General features: G+C 42.1%; 2 protein-coding genes across 3 annotated transcripts in view; one reads left to right on the top strand and one right to left on the bottom strand.

The window, feature by feature from the left end:
• The window catches only part of gek (serine/threonine-protein kinase gek), a 151,943-nt gene that overhangs the window by 35,940 nt on the left and 96,652 nt on the right, over positions 1-19,351 (bottom strand). For both annotated transcript variants that reach the window (XM_075867614.1, XM_075867615.1), the window contains 7 exons: positions 18,988-19,136; positions 17,857-17,966; positions 11,308-11,498; positions 9,817-9,888; positions 9,277-9,382; positions 7,733-7,804; positions 7,061-7,125 (listed from right to left, as the gene is read on the bottom strand). In XM_075867614.1, the coding sequence (XP_075723729.1) occupies positions 7,061-7,125; positions 7,733-7,804; positions 9,277-9,382; positions 9,817-9,888; positions 11,308-11,498; positions 17,857-17,966; positions 18,988-19,136 (765 nt within the window). The remainder of the gene's footprint in view (positions 1-7,060; positions 7,126-7,732; positions 7,805-9,276; positions 9,383-9,816; positions 9,889-11,307; positions 11,499-17,856; positions 17,967-18,987; positions 19,137-19,351) is intronic.
• On the top strand, positions 911-5,140 carry LOC142765819 (uncharacterized). The gene is made up of 4 exons (XM_075867618.1): positions 911-1,268; positions 2,016-2,114; positions 2,177-2,281; positions 2,673-5,140. The coding sequence occupies exons 1-4, from the start codon at positions 1,199-1,201 to the stop codon at positions 3,317-3,319; spliced, it is 921 nt and encodes a 306-aa protein (XP_075723733.1). The 5' UTR covers positions 911-1,198; the 3' UTR covers positions 3,320-5,140.

Here is a 19,351-nt window from a genome sequence, read left to right as displayed (position 1 = left end):
AGGATTTTTCCTAAAATGATGAATTGCTCTTTAGCAATTGCTAAGTCACCAAGCTAAGCCACAAGATAATACTTGGCAAGAGAGAAAGCGTGCAAAAAGAAAATAATGGCAACGACATCCACAAATTCCCACACCCAACGTCCCGACATCAGAGATTATTATAGCATCTACTGAGTTCCTAATCATTTACAGTTCCTAATCAGTGAAATTGAAGTACATTAGGGCATTTAAGCCTATCTGAAATTATGTTATACACAAAGCATATAAGAAATACTGTGCATGAATTGCGCATGCATGTTGCTCACCGGAAATGCCAGATACGGCTCTAAAGACCTAAAAAACAAAGCCGCACAGCCAAAAGCAGTTGCAGTCCACCTTGAATTTATCAAGTGGCCATCGTACACTCTATAGCTCATTAGCTTTGAACTGGTGCCTTTATTCTGCTTTATATTTGTCCTTAATATTCCGCAACAAAGTATTTGCGCAGGGTTTCCTGCTATTATGCAGGGTTTCCAAGAGCCACATTCAAACGACTGATGCTGTAGGCTTAGTGAGTGGCGATGGGCACTTCTGAAATCTTGGAAGACATGATAATGCCTTTGCTAGTTTTTTTTTTAATATTAAAAAGCAGGTGATAAAAACAACAATGGCAAATGTGGGCACCATGTTGCAACATTAAGCAACCAGGTTTAACAAATTTAATTAATTACAGAACCCTAGCTCATTGGTGTTCATACGGTTAGTGTAACGCCTGTATTCTGAGCTATCCTAAGCAAGTATATTACATTCACATGGCTTCAATATAGCGAAGGCCAAAACTATTTTTAATTGTAATAGGGGCAGCATATTGGGCAGCTACTCATGACACAATTATTGAAATGACTGACTACATAAATACTAACATATGGCGAATTCCATTGAGAGAACAGGAGTAAGGGTGCCGAGCAGAGAGGAGTAGGGGGCAGAGCACTGAGAGCCGCGTCACTCGACCTGCCACTGGAATGCGGCACACCTCCGCAGAGCAGGTGTGAGGGAATAAAAAGGCGAGTGAGGAGAAAGGTTGTGCATCCCAGCGTCCTCTGCTGCAAAACACGTGCGGTCTGATCCGGACGGGCAAGGAAAGCACGTGTGGCAGTGGTTGGTACAGCGCACTCGCTTGCGCGCTATCCTGCAAAGCTGCTGCTTCGTATACTACTACATGATGGACTCGGAAGCTCAGCGCATCCTACTGTCTTTAATTCAACACCAGGCACCATCTAGTACGGAAGGTAAAGTGAATTTGATTGCTTTTTATTTGTTTCAGCGCACTTGTCGCGCATGCAGCATGCAATGCATTCTTGCGCGCGTGGACCTAAGCCCACTATTCTTTATCATATCAGAAAAACACCGTGGATATGACAGCTTTATCAGACTGTTCATGCAGTTACCAGCTGCTGCTGTCATCAGCAGTTAACAAAACGTAAACAATTCTAGAAGTACTGCAGTACACTATCCTGTTGCCAAGTTTCCTTGCATGAGTAATTAATCCTTAATTCAAAACAAACTTACATTGCAGACCCCTCCATCAGCAACAGAATGATTCGCAGCGTTTTAAGAAAAGTAACTGCGAAGTGGCGTGTAGCAAGTGTCACGTGGGTGCAGCTAAGTATTGCACGCAGTAACAATTTATTTTTATTTCTGATTTTTAAGTGGCTAATGTCTCCAGACGGCAGATCAGCATCCCACGTGATACGGTGAAGCCATACATCTCCTCGGAAGCACGATTTCTTATCGCAGGGTCGAGATGCTACGTATGATAAGCGATATTTTTTTTTAATTATCAGTGATTTGTGCAGTGTTTCATGCAGCCCTGTAACATGATGAATTGACTTTTTTAGAATTTGTTTTTTGCTTGCTCTAATCCGCTTACCTTCGAGTGTAAGGCATCCGAGTTTGCATAATGTAGCTGACTACTTGAGAAACCATTTTCATTATATAACTGATTTGATTACATTTCCATCATTGTGTGAAAACAGATGCAGTTCTGCGTACAAATATGGCTGGCGATGTGCCAAGGCGAGGGAGCGAAGAAATGCGCATGGAGCTCAGATTGCCATGCGTTGAAACAGGAGGTGGTAAGTATTAGTATTAACATTATTGCGAGGCACTACATTTACTGCTCATTTATATTTTTTAGATGGCACAGATACTCTGCACCTGCCAGCTCCCACTGCATCAAGATCAGCTGACGGGGAGACTGGTGCTCAAAGCAAGCCATCAGGCTCCAGGAGAGGAGGTGGAGGCAAGTATATTAACACTGAGTGTCTACAATTGCCTCAGCAAGTGTTCTTGGGTAAATCTAACAAGCATGCATCAGAGCGTGTAAAAGTGTACTTGTAGGAGTGATCCTTAAATGACAAAAAAAAAAGAGAGCATGGAAAGCAGACCACTACAATTACTGGAAGACTGGCACAATTTGCATATTGCATTTACATGCACAATACCAGAACTTATCACTTATGTATGTTTGCTAGTCTGCGCAAATGCTTGTTTTGTTGATTAATGCTTGCTGATTGATAATTAAGCTCAAGTGACCGTGCTGTGTGTTAAATTATTCAATTATAAGTAATGCCTGCACAATGACCGACAGTTTCCCAATAAACCATTTATGTGTTGGTTCTTTCTTATTCTAGCTGCTGAATGGACAGAGGGGCAAACAAGGCTGCTCCTAGAGTACTACCTCAAATATTTCCCTCAGATTGGCCCATTTAAAAAATTCAAAAACAGGAAGCAAGCCTTTAAACAAATATCGATGGACATCGAGGCTGTGCTTGGCATAGCCAAAACCCCAGAACAGTGTGAAAATAGGTACAAAACAGTAATTAGGCGTCGGAAGGCGTCTTCCGACCATAACAAAAGGTCTGGTGCTTCACCCACCCCTGTGCCTTTTGACGACGAGGTGAAAAAAATTGAAAGCATTGATGACAGCATTGAACCGGAGGTAGAGCGAGACGCCTCAGGGGCTACATTCAAAGCCTCGCCCGAATCTCCGGCCGTGTTGTCACCTGCCAACACCACTGAGGAAAATAAGACGCAGTCCTCAAATCCCGACACGAAGCCACGGGTAGGAACTGCACGCCTGGCACACATGCAGTTGTTTTTTACTGAAATGAGGGCACTGCAAGAAGAAAAGGAGGCTCAAAAGGCGGCCAGACGTCAAGAAAAAGAAAATCGAAGAGCTGAAAGGCAGGCCGAGCGACAGGTGCTTCGTGAAGAGCGGCGCAAAATGCATGAAGAAAAAATGGAGATTCTCCGTCAGGCCTTTGGACTTCCAAAATAAAGTGGTAGTTTTAAATAAATAAACGTACTACCCAAAGCGATTACTTAGTTTCAATGTCTTTTATTTTCTAGTTTGGCACAATACACTACCTTGAGAAAATGCAAATGGGCCAACAGGTGTGTGGTAAGGACAATTTTTCCCAACCTTGAAGGTGTTTTAACGAGTTCAGCTTTTCAGGTGGGCCTTTGGTAAGCATATATTTGCTCACAACTGCATAACACGTAAAGGAATTCCTTGTTTCATGGCTGCTGGTTCTGCAACCCCATTTTTATCATCAAGTGATCTCTCTTGATGCTAGCCAAGCCACGTAATAGGCTATCCTGTTGGGCTACACTACTGCTGCTTACTTGAACTGCAGAAGAGCTTGAGTCTACATTTGTTGTTTGTGAGGTAAGTGACAGGTCTCGTGACAGGTTCTCTGGCAAATCTCCACAATCAATGCAGAGGTTGTGAAGCACACAGCATGAAATGATAAACTTGGACATGTTATCCACTGTCCACATATCCAACCTGTGCAGTTGTCTGAAACGATTTTTTAAATCGCCAAAAGTATTTTCAATAAGCACCCTTGTCCCGGAGAGTCTTGCATTGAAGGTTTTTTTGATGCTGTCAAGATTCCCATAGTCTCGAATTGGTGTCATCAGGTACTCCCGGAAAGGATATGCAGCATCCCCCACTATATGGTACTTGCTAGAGCACAGTTGTGGCAAAACACTTGAAATCCTGGACCGACGGAAAATGCGTGCGTCATGAATTTTGCTTGGGTAGCCAGTGCTGGCATCAAGAAACCTCTTCTTGTTGTCACAAACACCTTGAAGTGTCAAGGATAGGTAATGGTGCCGGTTTATATAAACAGATCGCACTTTCCTGGCTGGGCACCTGATAGGCATGTAGCTTCCGTCAACACACCCAATTGTGTCTGGGAATCCCGACAGCTGCAAGAGAAAAAAATGTGCACACACATAGTCAAATAAGCATGGCACTAAGGGTAATGAAAGGTGCCAATAACATGCGGAAAAGTTTAAAACAAACTGGAGACTTGAAGCTCATAACGGCGAGTGCAATACACTACCGGTACACATGATTGAAATTAACTGGCTATTTAATTGTGAAGCATCTGGGAAAAATAATTGTAATAACTTATTTAAAAGGTGCATTCTGGCACTAACTAATTCATAATTGTAATAGTAGAGCGGTAAAGAACACATGGGACCGCACGAAGGGGAATTAATGACACATACAGAGTACATACAGAGTGCACAAGTAACTGAACTCTAGGTTTATTCACTGTACATGCAGGACAAGTACTAGATGTACATCACTAAGCAGAAGATGGGAAAATAGAAGAGATATGAAACAGCATCACATGGTCAAAACTACTCAAGAAAAATGTCCGATTGCTGACAGCATTTGTAATACACATGAAGGAGGCTTGACTGTGTGGTGCTCTTTCATATCTCTTGCATTTTTACATTTTCTGTTCATTTGCAGTTCTGATCCTGCATATCAGTTGCTTTCAGTCCTTATTGTGGTTTGAGTAGGTGTAATTCCTCTTAGTCTGGTCCCTTGAGTTGTGTAGAGCTGTATGACATTGGTGTGAAAAAAACTGTAGTTTATACCTTAAATAGCATGTTTACAAAAGCATAGTTACCTTCTCAAAATCCACAGCAAGCTTCTGCAGGTCACTGGGGAACTTGATTACATTCGGTGCTATGTCGAGCAGGAATGCAGTTACTCGGCCCATCATTCTGTGGTGAGTGCTTTCTGCGACTTCAAAGCGGCCAGCGACATCTCTAATGCATGCTTTGTTGGCTGCATACCTGAAAAGGAGAGGATACTCTAATTAAATAATGGAATTAAGCTTGCTGTTGCTGTCAATGACTGAATAATGGTGTTAACAATGCTGTCGCTGTCAATGAAGCAAATTAGCAAGACAACTGAAGTCAGAAAACACGATTCCACCTTTTTGGGTGACACCTTAGAAACTCAAAATATTTGATTAGTAGAAGCACTATCTAAATAACAAATTCTAATTTTAATTCGCGCATTACATTTATAAGTGTGGAGATGAAGCTCACTGTGAACCTGCTGACACAGCCGATTTGAAATGCTTCGTGAGCAAAAGTTTTCATGGTTGTTTGTAATGATGCATCATGAATTATGCTTTGCCACTGATTCTAGTAACGAGAATTTTGTGAAGCTCAGTGTGTAGGTGTACAAACTACGAAAGCATTTCACAAAATACTATAACTCTATTACGTTCGACACTCGCTAGTAGCATTTAACAAGTTTAAAGCAAGGTGGTCCAATGACATGCTGCGAATTAGGTACATTTATTTGCAATATTTCATATGCCTCTAACCCACTATAAAACGGATTATGCAGTGACCTGATGACAGCGGCATTCCTAAACGTACGGACACTCACCAAAGAAAGGAGAGAATGTGTTCTTCAGCCGACTTGGCAGGCAGGCCACCATGATCACTGTTCTGAGGGCAGTGCGGTGACTTGGCGAATTCTGCTGCCAAGAAGTCCACGACCGGCCGCGTGACGCGGAAATTTCTTTTGAACTGGAAGAAAACAGGCCTTTAAGCAACCTAATTAAAACAGAAGCCGAATGACTCACCTCCTCGTCGGAGTAGCTAGCCACCGTCTTTGTAACATATGCTTCCACTTTCGGCCTTCGCTCTGGCAGAGAAAAGAGCTGCTGAAACGCTGCTGCATACACTTCGTCGTCATCGTCGCTGCTGCTTGAACTCGACTCGGACGTAGAGCTCCAGCAGCTATCGCTGCTGACATCGTCTAGCTCGTCAAATACTTCAGCAAGACGACGACGTTTTGCTGCCTCCGCCATCCGTGAATCTGAAGGCAGGCAAGGTGGACGTTCACTGCCAGAATCTGCCGCTACGACGTTAAAATCGTTCGAGCCCGAGCACCACGCACGCTTCGCTGCCGCCATAACCGCCCGACACGACGCCGCAAAATGTAAACAAGTGAGGAGGATTGCTGAGAGGGTATGTCCGGACATGACGTTCCAAACACGTGGTTTCCTGCGTTTTCCACTCACTCCGCTTTTTAAGAGGGAGCAGACAGAACTGCTCCTGGCTGCTCTCGGCGCAGCAAAAGCGCTCTCGCTCTACCAATGGATGACAGTGCTCCTACTCCTGTTCGACCACTGAAACACGCCGCCTCGGAAGAGAGCACTTTGAGCGTGCTTTTGAGTGCACCTGCTCTCCCAATGGAATTCGCCATAACATCTTTACGTTTCCTTCCTTATCTTCTAGCAAATACTACATTATAGAACCTTTATAAGAGACACCAATATAACAGACAACTGTGTATAACAGACACCAGTGTGCATACATTAATACAGCAATTGATCAGAAAATGGGGACATAATACCCTGTTTATAACAGACACCTCATATAAGGCGCAGGAACTGCTTCCAGGTATGCATCTTACAAAGGGGCTCAACTGTACAAACACAGATACAGTGCTAAATGTGACATTTCCCTTAATAATACAAGCATGCAATCAATTCATGATTACAACCAATATTAAATACAGCGAAAGTATTTCTGCAAGACTTGACTTTGTTATGCCTCAGCGTAACTGTGAGTGCTTACCTAAGGGTTAAAACTTTGAAATTTCTGATTGTTCGTCTTCACAAGATCAAGCATTTCTGGTGTTTAATGTGGTGCAGAAGCATATTAAAACTAAATCTTAAATTTTAGCACTTACCTTCACATAACCCTCGTAAGCCGTGCCAACACCTCGCGTGGGATCAATCCCGACTGGCCTCTTGGCTGGAAATAAGCGTGCATTATTTACTCAGCATGGGCAAGGGGACACTTGTGTTTAATTAACAATCACAGACTAGCCCTGAAACACTACTCTATTGTTCCTTTTTCTCCTATGTTGAATTACTTCATGGCTAACAACGATACAAACATACATCAGAAATCAAGCGTGATGTGAGCACTCAAAACGACCTGAAGAAGCTAACAATAAAGCCAAAAAAGACATAAAGGACTTTATTAACTGTTTTTAACTATAGTTGGATGAATGAATATGAATTCGATTGGAGGAAAAAAACAACTTGCCGTCGGTAGTGGCCGAACCCACGAACTTCAAATAATGCGTCCCCAATGCTCCACCGATTGAGCTACCTGATGTGCAACGAATTCAGCTACTCTAGTTCAATTGCTGGAGAATCAGACACGTAATCTGAAAGTTGTGGTATCGATCCCTACCAATTCATCAGACCTGCGTCGAGCACCGTTCGAGCTTTCAAGCACTGGAGGTTAGTTTCATACAGCCATTGTTGAGCTACTTATGCTTCTTGTGGCTTTGTTTAATTAGGCAAAAGCTACTCAAGAGAGGACAGGCTCAAGTTTTAGAATATTTCCTTACTTTGATCCATGGGTACAGGACACACTGCAGGCACCTTGTCTTGACATGTGACGTGGCAGGCAAACCCGCACACTGCACAATATTAGTAGCGAGAAAAAAAATGATATAAAGAAAAATGAACTTTTTCTTTCTTTCTTATCAACCAGTGAAAAATGTGTGAAAGGTAGGAACCTCCTTTAGGAAGAAAAGTTGTTCTCACTAATATTTTACCTCAGCATTTCAATCTTCCAACCTTGCCTTAAAGGGACACTAAAGGCAACTATTTAAGTCAATGTTGATTGTTGAAATAGCAGTCCAGAAACCTCGTAGTGTTACTTTTATGCCAGAGTGTGCTTATTTTGAAATAAAATCACATTTTAGCGATCCACATCGGGTTAGCGCACTTCAAATTACCCGCCTCAAGCAGAACGTCTCACGTCACTGTTGCCGTGCTCGTTGCCTGGTTTTACTGCGCAGCCGCTAACACTAGCAGCAGCAAAACGAAAGCACAAGGAGCGGGAGCCACAGCAGCAATAACGGCCACTGACAAATTTCCTGACATTGGCTCCGAGATGACAGACGTCTTTTGGTTCAAATGGGCCCCGCTAGATGACACGACCTGTCCAGTTTAACCATGAGAAAATTGAACTTTTGAGCCACTTCCGCCATTCCCCTTAGTAACGTCCGGTGTTAATTTTTCCCATGAATGAAACAGAAACGAGCAAGCAGCATTTTATACGTCTCTTGATGCACGAAAGATTCTTTATTGCAGCTAGTTCGATTACTAGTGAATAAATGTGGGTGGTAGCTCTGATGTCATCAGGGTCATTTTACAAATGTCCTACTGCGGCACTTGTGTTCTCGTGCATTTGCCTTAATTTCTCGGTAAGTAACACACCGCTGCTGATAAATACAGTTTTTCTGGACATCATACATTGGGCTTTCACTCTAACAAAAACTGTTATTTGACTTTAGTGTTCCTTTAATAAATTTTTATAAATGCGCTGTCTCACTTTTACAGAGCACCCTTTAGTTCCTCATCACAACAATGTACTTTTGTATTGCCCTCGCATGTTCGCCAACGCTGAAAGCATAACAGGTCGAGTCATCAGAGTAACAAAATGCACATGGATAATGTCTGTGTGACATGACACCACTTCACATCGAGAGAAAGCTCAAAGAAACAAAAAGAATGGCTATTTCTTGAACTTTTTTCCAGTTCAAGTGAACAAAAAAACTTGACATAGCTTACATTGAAAGGGTTACATTGAGCACATGAGAAAATGTCTACTTGTGTGCGGACAATCCATTTTGGCAATATCGAAGCATTTCACTCAACCATCGCCTAGTTTAGACAGCTAAGTTGTAGCCTGTATCGTACTGATCTTTGATGCTGTCTTCACCAAACTGATTATTTAGCCAGCTACACGTGAATTAGAATAGGACTAAAGATTACCACTGTCTATTTAGCTGTCTATCTTGCCTTCTACGAAGAGTACTGAAACACACCCATTATGTAAACAACAGAACTGAAGAATCTCCAATTAAATTAACCAAACACTTACCCTCACAAACTGCCCCCTGGCGGATAAGACCAACCATAAGGGAGGTACAGTGGTTGCATTTTAGAGGGGCTACAAAGGTCCGTACTAGGAACTGGTGGGCCTTGGGCTTTCCATGGAAAGATAAGAAGAGAGCACGACATTACTTTCAGCTTGTCTTCGAAGGAACCAACGTTTACAATGCAAGATGTAGCACCAGAAAATAAACAAAGAGATAATTGCTTGACAAAGAAAAACAAAGCAAACTAGAACATTATGGCAGAAAAAGCTCCAAGAAATTACTGGGATGTTTTGTGTCAAGCAAGAGGAATTACTCCAGAGACATCCTACATACTGTTCAGTATAAAAAAAGTCTATGCATGCTACATGTTGTATTTCATTCACCATCACAAGGCACCAAAGCAGAACTCACCAATTTCAGATAAAATGTTGACTAAATGGCAGTCCATGCCATAAGGGGGTCTAGGTTGCAACTTTTGAAACAGCCAAGAATATCCGATTGCACTGAGCTGCACATTATAACCTCACTACAATGAAACTTACCTTTGGTGCAAGAACGGTTATTTGAGAGCGAATGTCAGCAATGGGCGATGAAATTTTGATTCCTCTGTGTTCCTGCGAGAGAATGCATCGAACACAGCTTATTAAGTGGACAGACAGAACAGCTGCATAGGTGAACAATGAACTGTTCACAATGCAAAAGAACAGTGGAGAGAAAGCAAAAAGAGCAGATGAGTCATTACAGATCAGGAGCTTGGGCTTAGCACTAATGCACAGAGCATAGACATGTAATTTGAATGCTCAACAAAAAGCAGAAAAGAATGCTCCTTATGCAATCCCAAAATATTATTGACTGAGCAGACTCCAGAAGTAAAGTGAAAAAGTTTTATAAGGGCTGTCACAACAGCGGCTGAAGCAGGCCCGTTGCCGGTTCTATTTTTTTTTTTTTTTTTTTGGGGGGGGGGGGGGGGGGGCACTTGTTCGATGCCTTGAAAAACACCTCTTTTTATTATTTATTCTTAATAAAATCCCCCTTCTATCCAAATTTTAGTGGGGGTGGGGGTCTAAGACATTACTTTTGGCTATGGACTTGGGCTATAAATAGCATCTTTCACAATAAATGAGTGAGTCAGATACCTTTTTAAAAAGAAGTTAGTTTTATTCATTATTGTCTTATCACTTGTAGGCAAATAGAAAATGACAAGCAATAGAAAAAAAATGAGCTCATTCATCAAAAGAGAACACATGTAACATCCTCCAACAACTAGCTTAATTAGTTCAAGTAATATTGGTAAAACCTACAACACAAGAACAAGCTCTATATGCAATAGGAGCGACTAAATACTCTTTACATGAACCTAGCGTTACAAACGTCATATTTTTAGCGGAAGAACTGGCTGAGAGGAGGAGAAGACAGTGCCCCCAGTGGCTTATGCACTGTATTCTGCTCTTCTCAGCCAGTTCTTTCTTTTTCTTCCCGTTTGCAATAAAAATATGATGTCTGGGATAGAACAACAACTAGCCTGAGAGGAAGCTTTATTCTAGCATTACTAGTATGGCTGAGCAGAGCCGAGCAGCAGACCTCCCCTGTGATTGCAGTCTATGGTTACACCCAAGGAACTGCACCAACGGCAAGGTGCATGAACCTTTTGAACAAGTGTACGCTTGGGGCCGTACACAAAAACTGATCACATACTTACTGCTCCTCCATTACAGGGTGGTGCTACTGGCACCAGGCCATAATTAATGGTAAAAATTAAAACTGGAACTGTGATGCCAACTACAGCCTATAAATATGATTCAAACTCATTGCAGTTGCATGGTTCAAAAAAGGAAAGGCTGGGATAGAGAATACAAACACAGGACAAGGGTTGTCCTTTTCATTTTTCCTGTGCAAGTTTTGTACATGCTACCTTTTCAAAAAATGTCTGCCAACCATTTTGGTCAGCATTATGACGCACTGAAAATCATAAAATGGTAGACCGAAATGTTTCTGCTCTGCTGACCCCAAGCAACGTGTGTGAACTGTCGCACCTCAGCACTGGTGGTCTTGTTGATGATTGCCACCGGTGGAAGTGGAGGCGACTGGGGTCCCCCTTCCAGCTCGGCTTCAGTGTCGTTGGTGACCTGGTCAGCCGACTCGCCACTGTCACTATGATTCAGCCTAGACGTGTCCTTCAGGAACTGGTCCAGAAAGGACATCTGCGAAGAGGGTCGCTCCAGGACTGGGACCAAAGGCATCAAGTCAGTAAACGGAAGTGTTCTTATGGCAACTGAACAACCAGTCACGTTTACAGTGTGGCTTGTCCACAAATTCGCACATTATAGCACACAGGATACTGGGGGAAAAAAAGCGTAACGAAGAAGTAAATATTGACAGGAGGGTTTAAAAACCTTTCTATCACTGCACCAGCCTTTCACTTGTCTTAATTTTTTTTCTACTTTTACAAGCATCTTACAATAGCAGGGTCAGACAAGCATTGATTTGACTACACAGGACAAGCCTGCAAACCACTTCAAGTCAATTCCTCGGCATGTTCTTGTTTGAACATGTCAGATTTTTCAAACGAAATTTATGGCTTCTTACTATACAGTGGTAAAAATGCAATTTTATATTTCGGATCTAGGGGCAAGCAAAAGGCTTATTGGGCACAACTGCAATCAACAAATATAAACATTAAACGCAGCAAATCCTCATTATTTTGTGCCCACCTTAAATGTAGTTCTGTCGAATATAGTTGCCAACAGATTTTTCAGGCTCCAAAAACTCGGATTTGTTGAATATTTCGGACTTCACAAATGCACCGTCTTCAAGGTTCTTATTTCACTACATATTACATTTTCGTGACAGATTTTTCAGATGAATTTATGTTTCAAAGTTCAATTTTCTGGACTAAATCGTTTGGTTTTGAAAGCTGCCATATTGGATTTTTCGTTGGCTTGGTCACTGGCTTGGTCGAGTTGGGCTTGCAGTGGCTACTTGTGTGGCCTCCAAGATTGGTAGTGTGCATAATCTTCTAGTTTCGAAGGCTAAATCTCATCTTCCTGGGCTAGCAAAACGGCAAAGCTTTTCTTTCTCAGTCAGCCTTATCATCACCCTTAATACGCTGGCAGGTTGTTTTTATTTTCTGGCCATTTGTTTTTCTAGTCGTCATTGTGCATGCGAGACACGGTCGTGTTAGTGGTTTGCCAAGTGTGCTTGAGCCATCGTACACATCACATGCTCGCTGCTGTTCACAAGCGCTCACTAGCACTGCTAGCATTCTGCGGTCACAGTACTCGGCAACTGACCTAGAGCGCATGGGTCTGATTGCGGCCACGACGGTAGCGTTTTGATGGTGGCAAAACGCAGGAGACTCACGTACTGTACGATGTCGGTGCAGGTAAAAAAAGCCCAGACCGTGTTGCTGAATCCCACTAAACAGGCGAGACATTGCATGCATCTTTTTGCGACCAGCACCAAGTTTTGTTTGCTTGGTTCCTTGGAGCTACCAACTTTGCCGCCCGCAACAGATGGCGGCAGCAATTTCCAACGCACTTACCAACAATGTTACCGTAGCCCAAATAGAACCAAATTTACTCATGCCCAAGAACAGCACAAAGCATAGCATTATTGGAGATTTTTAAAGACTTTTCTAATCCAGATAAACTTCATTTTCACGACTTAAACATTTTTTCGGACTGTTAGATTTTTCGGACTATTTCACAGTTCCCTCCAGGTCCCGAAAATCAATTGGCGACTGTACTCAACTGAGTCTCCATGCAGCCCAACGCAATTGCCGATTGCTTCATAATTCAGCAGTGGCTCTTACACATGTCTAATGGTTAGTGCCTTCTGCTATGACTTATTGACACTTAAGGATTAACTGCAACCCTCAACTCACAATGTGCCTGATGCCAATGTGAGCAGCAAAAGTTATTTTGTCCTTTAAGTAGGTGCACCGAGCGACATTAAAAAAAATCAAGACTTCAATGCAAGTGAGGCAACGCCTCCACATGTAACCATTGCAAAAGCATGAAGGCCTTGTGGCAGCCATCAATAATTGTGCCAATACAACTTGCCAGACAACACTGCCACAATAAGCAACTTCACTTATCCGCTTGGTCTTGTGTGATGTAGAACATTTCGCATTACTGTAAGCACACTGCATAGTTTTGACAGGTTACAATGCAAAGGCACTGCATCACCACTCACTGCTCGCCCCTAGTGCAGCGTGGAGTAGTGTGTGCGCTTAGCTTGCAGAAACATAAAAGCAGCTCCCTTTCGCAGTGTTGATTCAACAAAGCACTTGCTGCAGACGTGCCGAGTCAGAAGTAGAATAGATACGAACACTTTCACAGATAATTCACGTGCGTAGTACAGCAAATGTCCCAGAAGAGAAGGCTTTTAGTGGGTGATGTGCTGCACACAACTATCGAGGAGTCGCCAGCTCCACATGGCGGCCGATACCACATTTCAAATAAAGTGAGAGGGTTTTCACTCAGTGGGGGATGGCAGTGCTGACATGCACACATATATAGGGAAAAGCCGAACAGGCAGTCTGGCTGTTCTATAACAATGCCAGCCAGAGTGGCTAATCCTTGTCATAGTTTTAAAACCCTCCTTGGCATTGCTGGCGTAACATGCTGTTGCATGGTCATGTGAGAGAGCTAGAATTTTTTTCCCACTTAGACAAGAAGGAAGGAATGACCTTGTACTGTCACACCATATTCATTGTGACATTGCACAGATTTCCTTGTTGCTGACAGTGACACTAGCCAGGAGATACAAATATGTGTTCTGTGGTGACAGTGTTCCGGTAACTGTGTACTACTTTTTAGTGTACAGCAATTACGTGAGGGCCCGGGCCGGCACATAATGGTCTTAGTAACATTTTTTTTTTTTCATGACTTTGTGACTAATTTTTGGTGATTTTGCTGAATTGCACTTGCCATTATTATGCAGTATTTTTTTCACCTATTGTTATCAATAACACTTTGTTCGGGTATGCTATGCAACAGAGGAGACTGACTTGAAGCATTTTTTTGGTAAACACATAAGGTGAAACAAAACCACTATATTACAGAATCAACATCCAGGTTTTACTTGTGCTTCCAATCAACATTAATATGTTGTCTGAATAACTGAAGGACAGATCCCCTTCAAAAAATACCCATGTCTAAAATAAGAGAAAGGCTTACCCTCTTTATAATCTTTTATCATTGCCTCCTACCCCCTCCTAGCTTCAACAGTCTTCCCTATCCTGACCCTTACGAGATTAAATTTGTTGACCGCGGCCCGCAAGCTGGGCTGAGTTTGAGACCCTTGCAAGTTTTCTCTTAGATATCAACATGGCATTCAGGATAAAAATGACCAAATAGTTTCATTAATTTTTAATAGAATGTTCTTCACTGTGAGCACACTGTGGTACTATAAAAAAGTAGGCTAGTGCGAATATTCGAATGCTTCGAATATTCCAATGAATAGTAGAGTATTCTAATTCGCTTCGATTCGAATTTAAATTATTGAAAATTTCGAAGTATTTGCAATGAACGAATAAGTGTATGTCCACATGTAACTGCTTGTAAAGCTGGTTTCACTGCAGTGTGCGGGCGCTAAGCCATGAAAGCGCCTATCCAGGGGAAATTCGCTTTGCCGTCAAGCCCCCTTTCAAATTTTAAGGGGCCCCGCAAGACTTATTGTGCATGGTCAGAAAACGCTGCCGATCAGTAGTCGAGGCTATCAAGAACATGAGAACCAAATATTACATTGCAGCATGTGGCCTACAATTCACAATAAATCCTCAAAGTCAGCTGAAAATTTCTTTTCTCTCGGCAAATTACACTGCAAGCTCAAAAATCACTTGTCAAAGCCACTGGCTGATTTGAGCATGGCGCGCCCGATCGTTACTAGGGCCTCCGCTGGAGGCCGCCACTTGTCCCAAGCGTACGTGCGCGATCGCATTAAAAGTCCACATATTCGAATATAAAAAAATGAGAGAGAAAAAGTGCTCAAGGTAACAAGGTGCGCATGACGTATTTTCTTTCCTCGTGTCATCCCTCCCTGCTTAGCTTCCAGCTCTTTCGTCAGGACGAGAGGAGAAAATGCAATCACAGCGTGCAACAAATCTTTGCAACTCCGCTCGTGCTGGACGGATTCTAAAAATTCAGCGGCGGTGAATTCGCGAAGCAATAAACTGCTTTAGTGAATCCATTTCATGGCTACTTGAAAAAGTGTTGCAGGGCACTTTTAAGTGAACAGATCACCCTCAAATGAACTCATTATTTTAGTAAGCTTAAAGGCTTGTCATGATGGCTGATATGCTCTATAGTATTACAAATTTTTAAATGTTACGTTTCGTACAGGTTAGCACTCACAAACTACCAAAACTCTAATCCCGCTACTACTCACAACTGGTTCGACTTTTTTTTAAAGAAAGAAAAAAAAGGCCTTTGCATAGAAACCCTATTTCAATAAAAAAAAACATTGTACAAGTTAGTTTGGTCATGATAAATATTCCCATTTTTTTTCTATATGTCATACATACCATTCGAATTCGATTGGAAGTTATTCGATCAAAATTACTATTCGCTTCGAATTCACTTCGAACGTGAAATTCACTATTTGCACAAGCCTAAAAAAAGTTTTATGGTAGACCTTAAACAAAAATATGAATATTTGCCATCTTTTAGCTCTTTCGTTACTGCGCCAGAATGGTTGTTTTTCATATGTCTCGGGAAGATCGTTTTTTCCAGTTTGAAAAGTACCCCAACATGCATTGCAGCTTACCAAACTTTGTAGAATGAAATCCTCTTTCCAAAAAATATAGGTCGTACAGCAACAAAAAGTATTTCCAAATGAATGAAAATGTGAAAAGTGCGAAATTTTTCGTCACCAGCTCGTAAACAGTGGAATAAAAAACACTATACAAAAATATTCAAAACAAAGAAAATTCAGAATGTACATCTTGTAGATAAATGACCCCGGAACAGTATAAAAATAATTAGTGTTGTACAAAATGCTTCTCTTCACATAGACAAAGAAAATCAGAACCAAGGTGCTGCTTCATTGCTCATGCCATGCGGTGAAGCATTGCATAGTTTTTCGGGAGACCCCAGTGTACTCGTACACTCTTCTCAGTAAATTTTTGTTACCTTGCGATAAGAGTCTCCAGGTATTCCAATATAGATGGATACCCATGAATGTGAATAAGCCCTCTATAAATTAAATGTCCAATGAACTTCACTATTTCATCTAGCGTCACCTCTTTCCATGAGCCACCTCACTTCGCATAGGTTGGCGTTCCAATATATGCATCCAAGCATATTCTTTTGCATCATTGCGCATATCGTAATAAAAAAAGGACGATATCACGCGCAGTTCTAAAATGTTTCACACTGTTCCGTAGTCAGGGTCAAGATGTGCTCCGGGGGCCTTCTTGCCGTTAGGAGAAGCTCTGCAGCCGGCACCACCACACCGCACCCTAGCGAAGTGTGGACCTCATACGTAACCTGAGTAACTATAAGATTATGCGCAAAAGTCAGGAGCCATACGCAATTGCAACGGAGGAGATAACTTGAGGATGTACACAAAACAAACCAATGAATGGCTACGGATATCTCAGGCTGACGCAAAACATCGTCCCCATAAAACTTGAAACTGAGGTGCTGTCATCCACGAAATCTCAGCTCGTTCTCACTCAATTCAGGAGGAGTTGCAAGACAGTTTCAAGCAGCGCATGTGTTTTGCAGCACTGATGCGCACCCATGCGAGTGTGATGACGGCGTAATAGGAGCGACTAGCGACACTAGATATGACTCTGTGTCTGATGTAACGATACAAGCAAAAGCAAAGTGGCTGGACACTGGCTGAGAGAGCCACCTGCACACTTTATACATGCGGCGGACCTTGGGAAATACTTTTTTGTAATATTAATTTTCCCTGATTTCTAGCAACAGCTCTCTATTGATTAGCTGCCATAAATTTACGACAATTATTACTGTTCAACTCGATTAAATTGCGAAGCTAACACATCAATTTGATATTTGGCTTGCAAAATTTCTTTTCATTACAGAATTTCGATGTTTTACTGTAGCATAATCACAAAAAGCACGCACGTCTGTCAAGTTCGCCAACCTAGTGCATTTTTCCAACTACTCACACACACTGGTTCGCGCAAAAGTCTGTAAAAAATCGCTATGTTGCCCAAGTCGGCAAATAAAAAAAGATTCTGAAAATTGAGTGGTTGTAGTAACTACTAGAATGTTCTGGGTGCATGAGAAAGAAATTTAACATTCCAAAATTGATGGCCGAAAAGTGTCGATCACCGGTGATTGATTTGAATAGGCATGGTAACGAAAGAGCTAGGCTAAAAAAAAAAATCCGCATAATGGATGTGCAAGAAAGACCCAAGAAGACTTGGATGATTAAACTGAAGTTTAAGTGAGGAAATTTTAGGATTTCTTCCCTTGAAATGTGCAAAATTTGTCCTCCATTACTGTGCATCGAGTAATATGAAAACTGCCTAAATTACAAGTGCGGATTCTGTTGTTTACATTGTACGTTGTTGCAAGAAAACGCACTGAACAGTAGCGAAAACTCACATCCATCTCCTGCTGCATCTAGGCGTTGCTGCAGGTCCCGGATTTGGGAGTCCTTCTTCGTAGACTCCTTGCGAAAGTGGTCAAGCTCCTGCTGCAGTTTACGCTGCTCTCTGAACACAAGAGCAAGATTGATATCAGTGACACTTCTCATCACATACTAATGGTCTTCGATAAAGTAAATCTAGAGCGTGAAAGCTTTCTTTCTTCCTTTTTTTTTTGCAATTTTCAAGGCTATGATTCACTTATTCTCTAACCAGTGTCAACAACTTATAATCTATTCACGGATTCCCCGTCAGGCTCAGGTTCATTATAAGCGGGCTCGACTGTGTACTATATTCAGTGTTCTCAGGTATTGTATTTGGGCATACTTGGCATGTTAGGATTTGGGGTTTGGGGCACTTCTGATAAGACGAACTCCTGATAAGAAGAACAAATGATTGTGGTCCCTTAGAGTTCGTCTTAAAGAGAGTCTACTATACCATACTTCACGATCCACAACCATATTCATGACACCCTTATCTCCTCACTCTCACATTTATGCGCACACATGCGCACCCCTTCACTGTTCACCAGACACTCATGCCATTTTGTTCTTCCGCAGTCAACCACACACAGCCCCCGATACCTGCGCCCAACACATGCGCACTCCCTCATTTATCTCATCTCTCACAGTGTGAAATATTGCCAAATGAGCCAGCATAATATATTGTTCTTTAATAGCTAGGTTGTCGACTGGGAACTATGTCTAGTACCTGGAATAAGGAGGTCACTCACCTCGAGGCACAAAGAATATGTGTTAACTGTACTTATAGTATAAAAGGGATTGGGCCCAGTACAAGCCTAAATATGTTTCATGCACTTTCTTGTCAGAGACTAACACTAATATTTTCTGAACACAGTATAGGCACCCAATAGGATTTTTAAAAAAGTAATAATAAAGGTCCTGTCTCAGTTTGAGTGTAAAAAATACATACCGCCAGTGCTTTGTGGTACAATGGTTCATCATAAAGTCGTGACAGACACTCGCACTGACACTCTTACTATATAAAATGATAAAAATAAGCTTTTATGCCTTAATCAAATTCATGCACTCATGGTGTGTGCCAAGAAAATAAAACGCCAAACACTAACTTCTGCTGAGCGACCAGTTCGGCACGGACACGTGTGAGCTCTTCACTGACAGCCTGCTTGGCCTGAATCTCGCTCTGCAGGTTGGACTGAAGGGTCAGCAGCTCCATCTTCTCCAGTTTCTGGGAACGCCGGTTGCGCCAATTCTTGTCCTGCATTTCAAGCCATGTCACTTATTGTACGTGGAGCAGAGGTCATCGTCAGCCTCAGTTTCCGTTTATGAGACCACCACGAGACGAACTCTCAATGATGTCCGACTTGTCCTACCTTTTCTTCAATCTCATTTTCCCATCTTACAACACAGATGGAGGACTTGTACATAAAAGCTGCCTTAGGGCCTCTTGATGAGTCTACAAACATAATGTTC

Source organism: Rhipicephalus microplus, chromosome 6 (assembly GCF_043290135.1).
Source record: "Rhipicephalus microplus isolate Deutch F79 chromosome 6, USDA_Rmic, whole genome shotgun sequence".
NCBI classification, from domain to species: domain Eukaryota; kingdom Metazoa; phylum Arthropoda; class Arachnida; order Ixodida; family Ixodidae; genus Rhipicephalus; species Rhipicephalus microplus.
This window is presented reverse-complemented; position numbering and strand designations above follow the sequence as displayed.

Coding starts and splice junctions, on each gene's coding strand:
- LOC142765819 (XM_075867618.1), top strand. CDS start 1,199: ATGATGGACTCGGAAGCTCAGCGCATCCTACTGTCTTTAATTCAACAC. Junction 1,269..2,015: donor GGCACCATCTAGTACGGAAG/GTAAAGTGAATT, acceptor GTGTGAAAACAG/ATGCAGTTCTGCGTACAAAT. Junction 2,282..2,672: donor CTCCAGGAGAGGAGGTGGAG/GCAAGTATATTA, acceptor TTCTTATTCTAG/CTGCTGAATGGACAGAGGGG.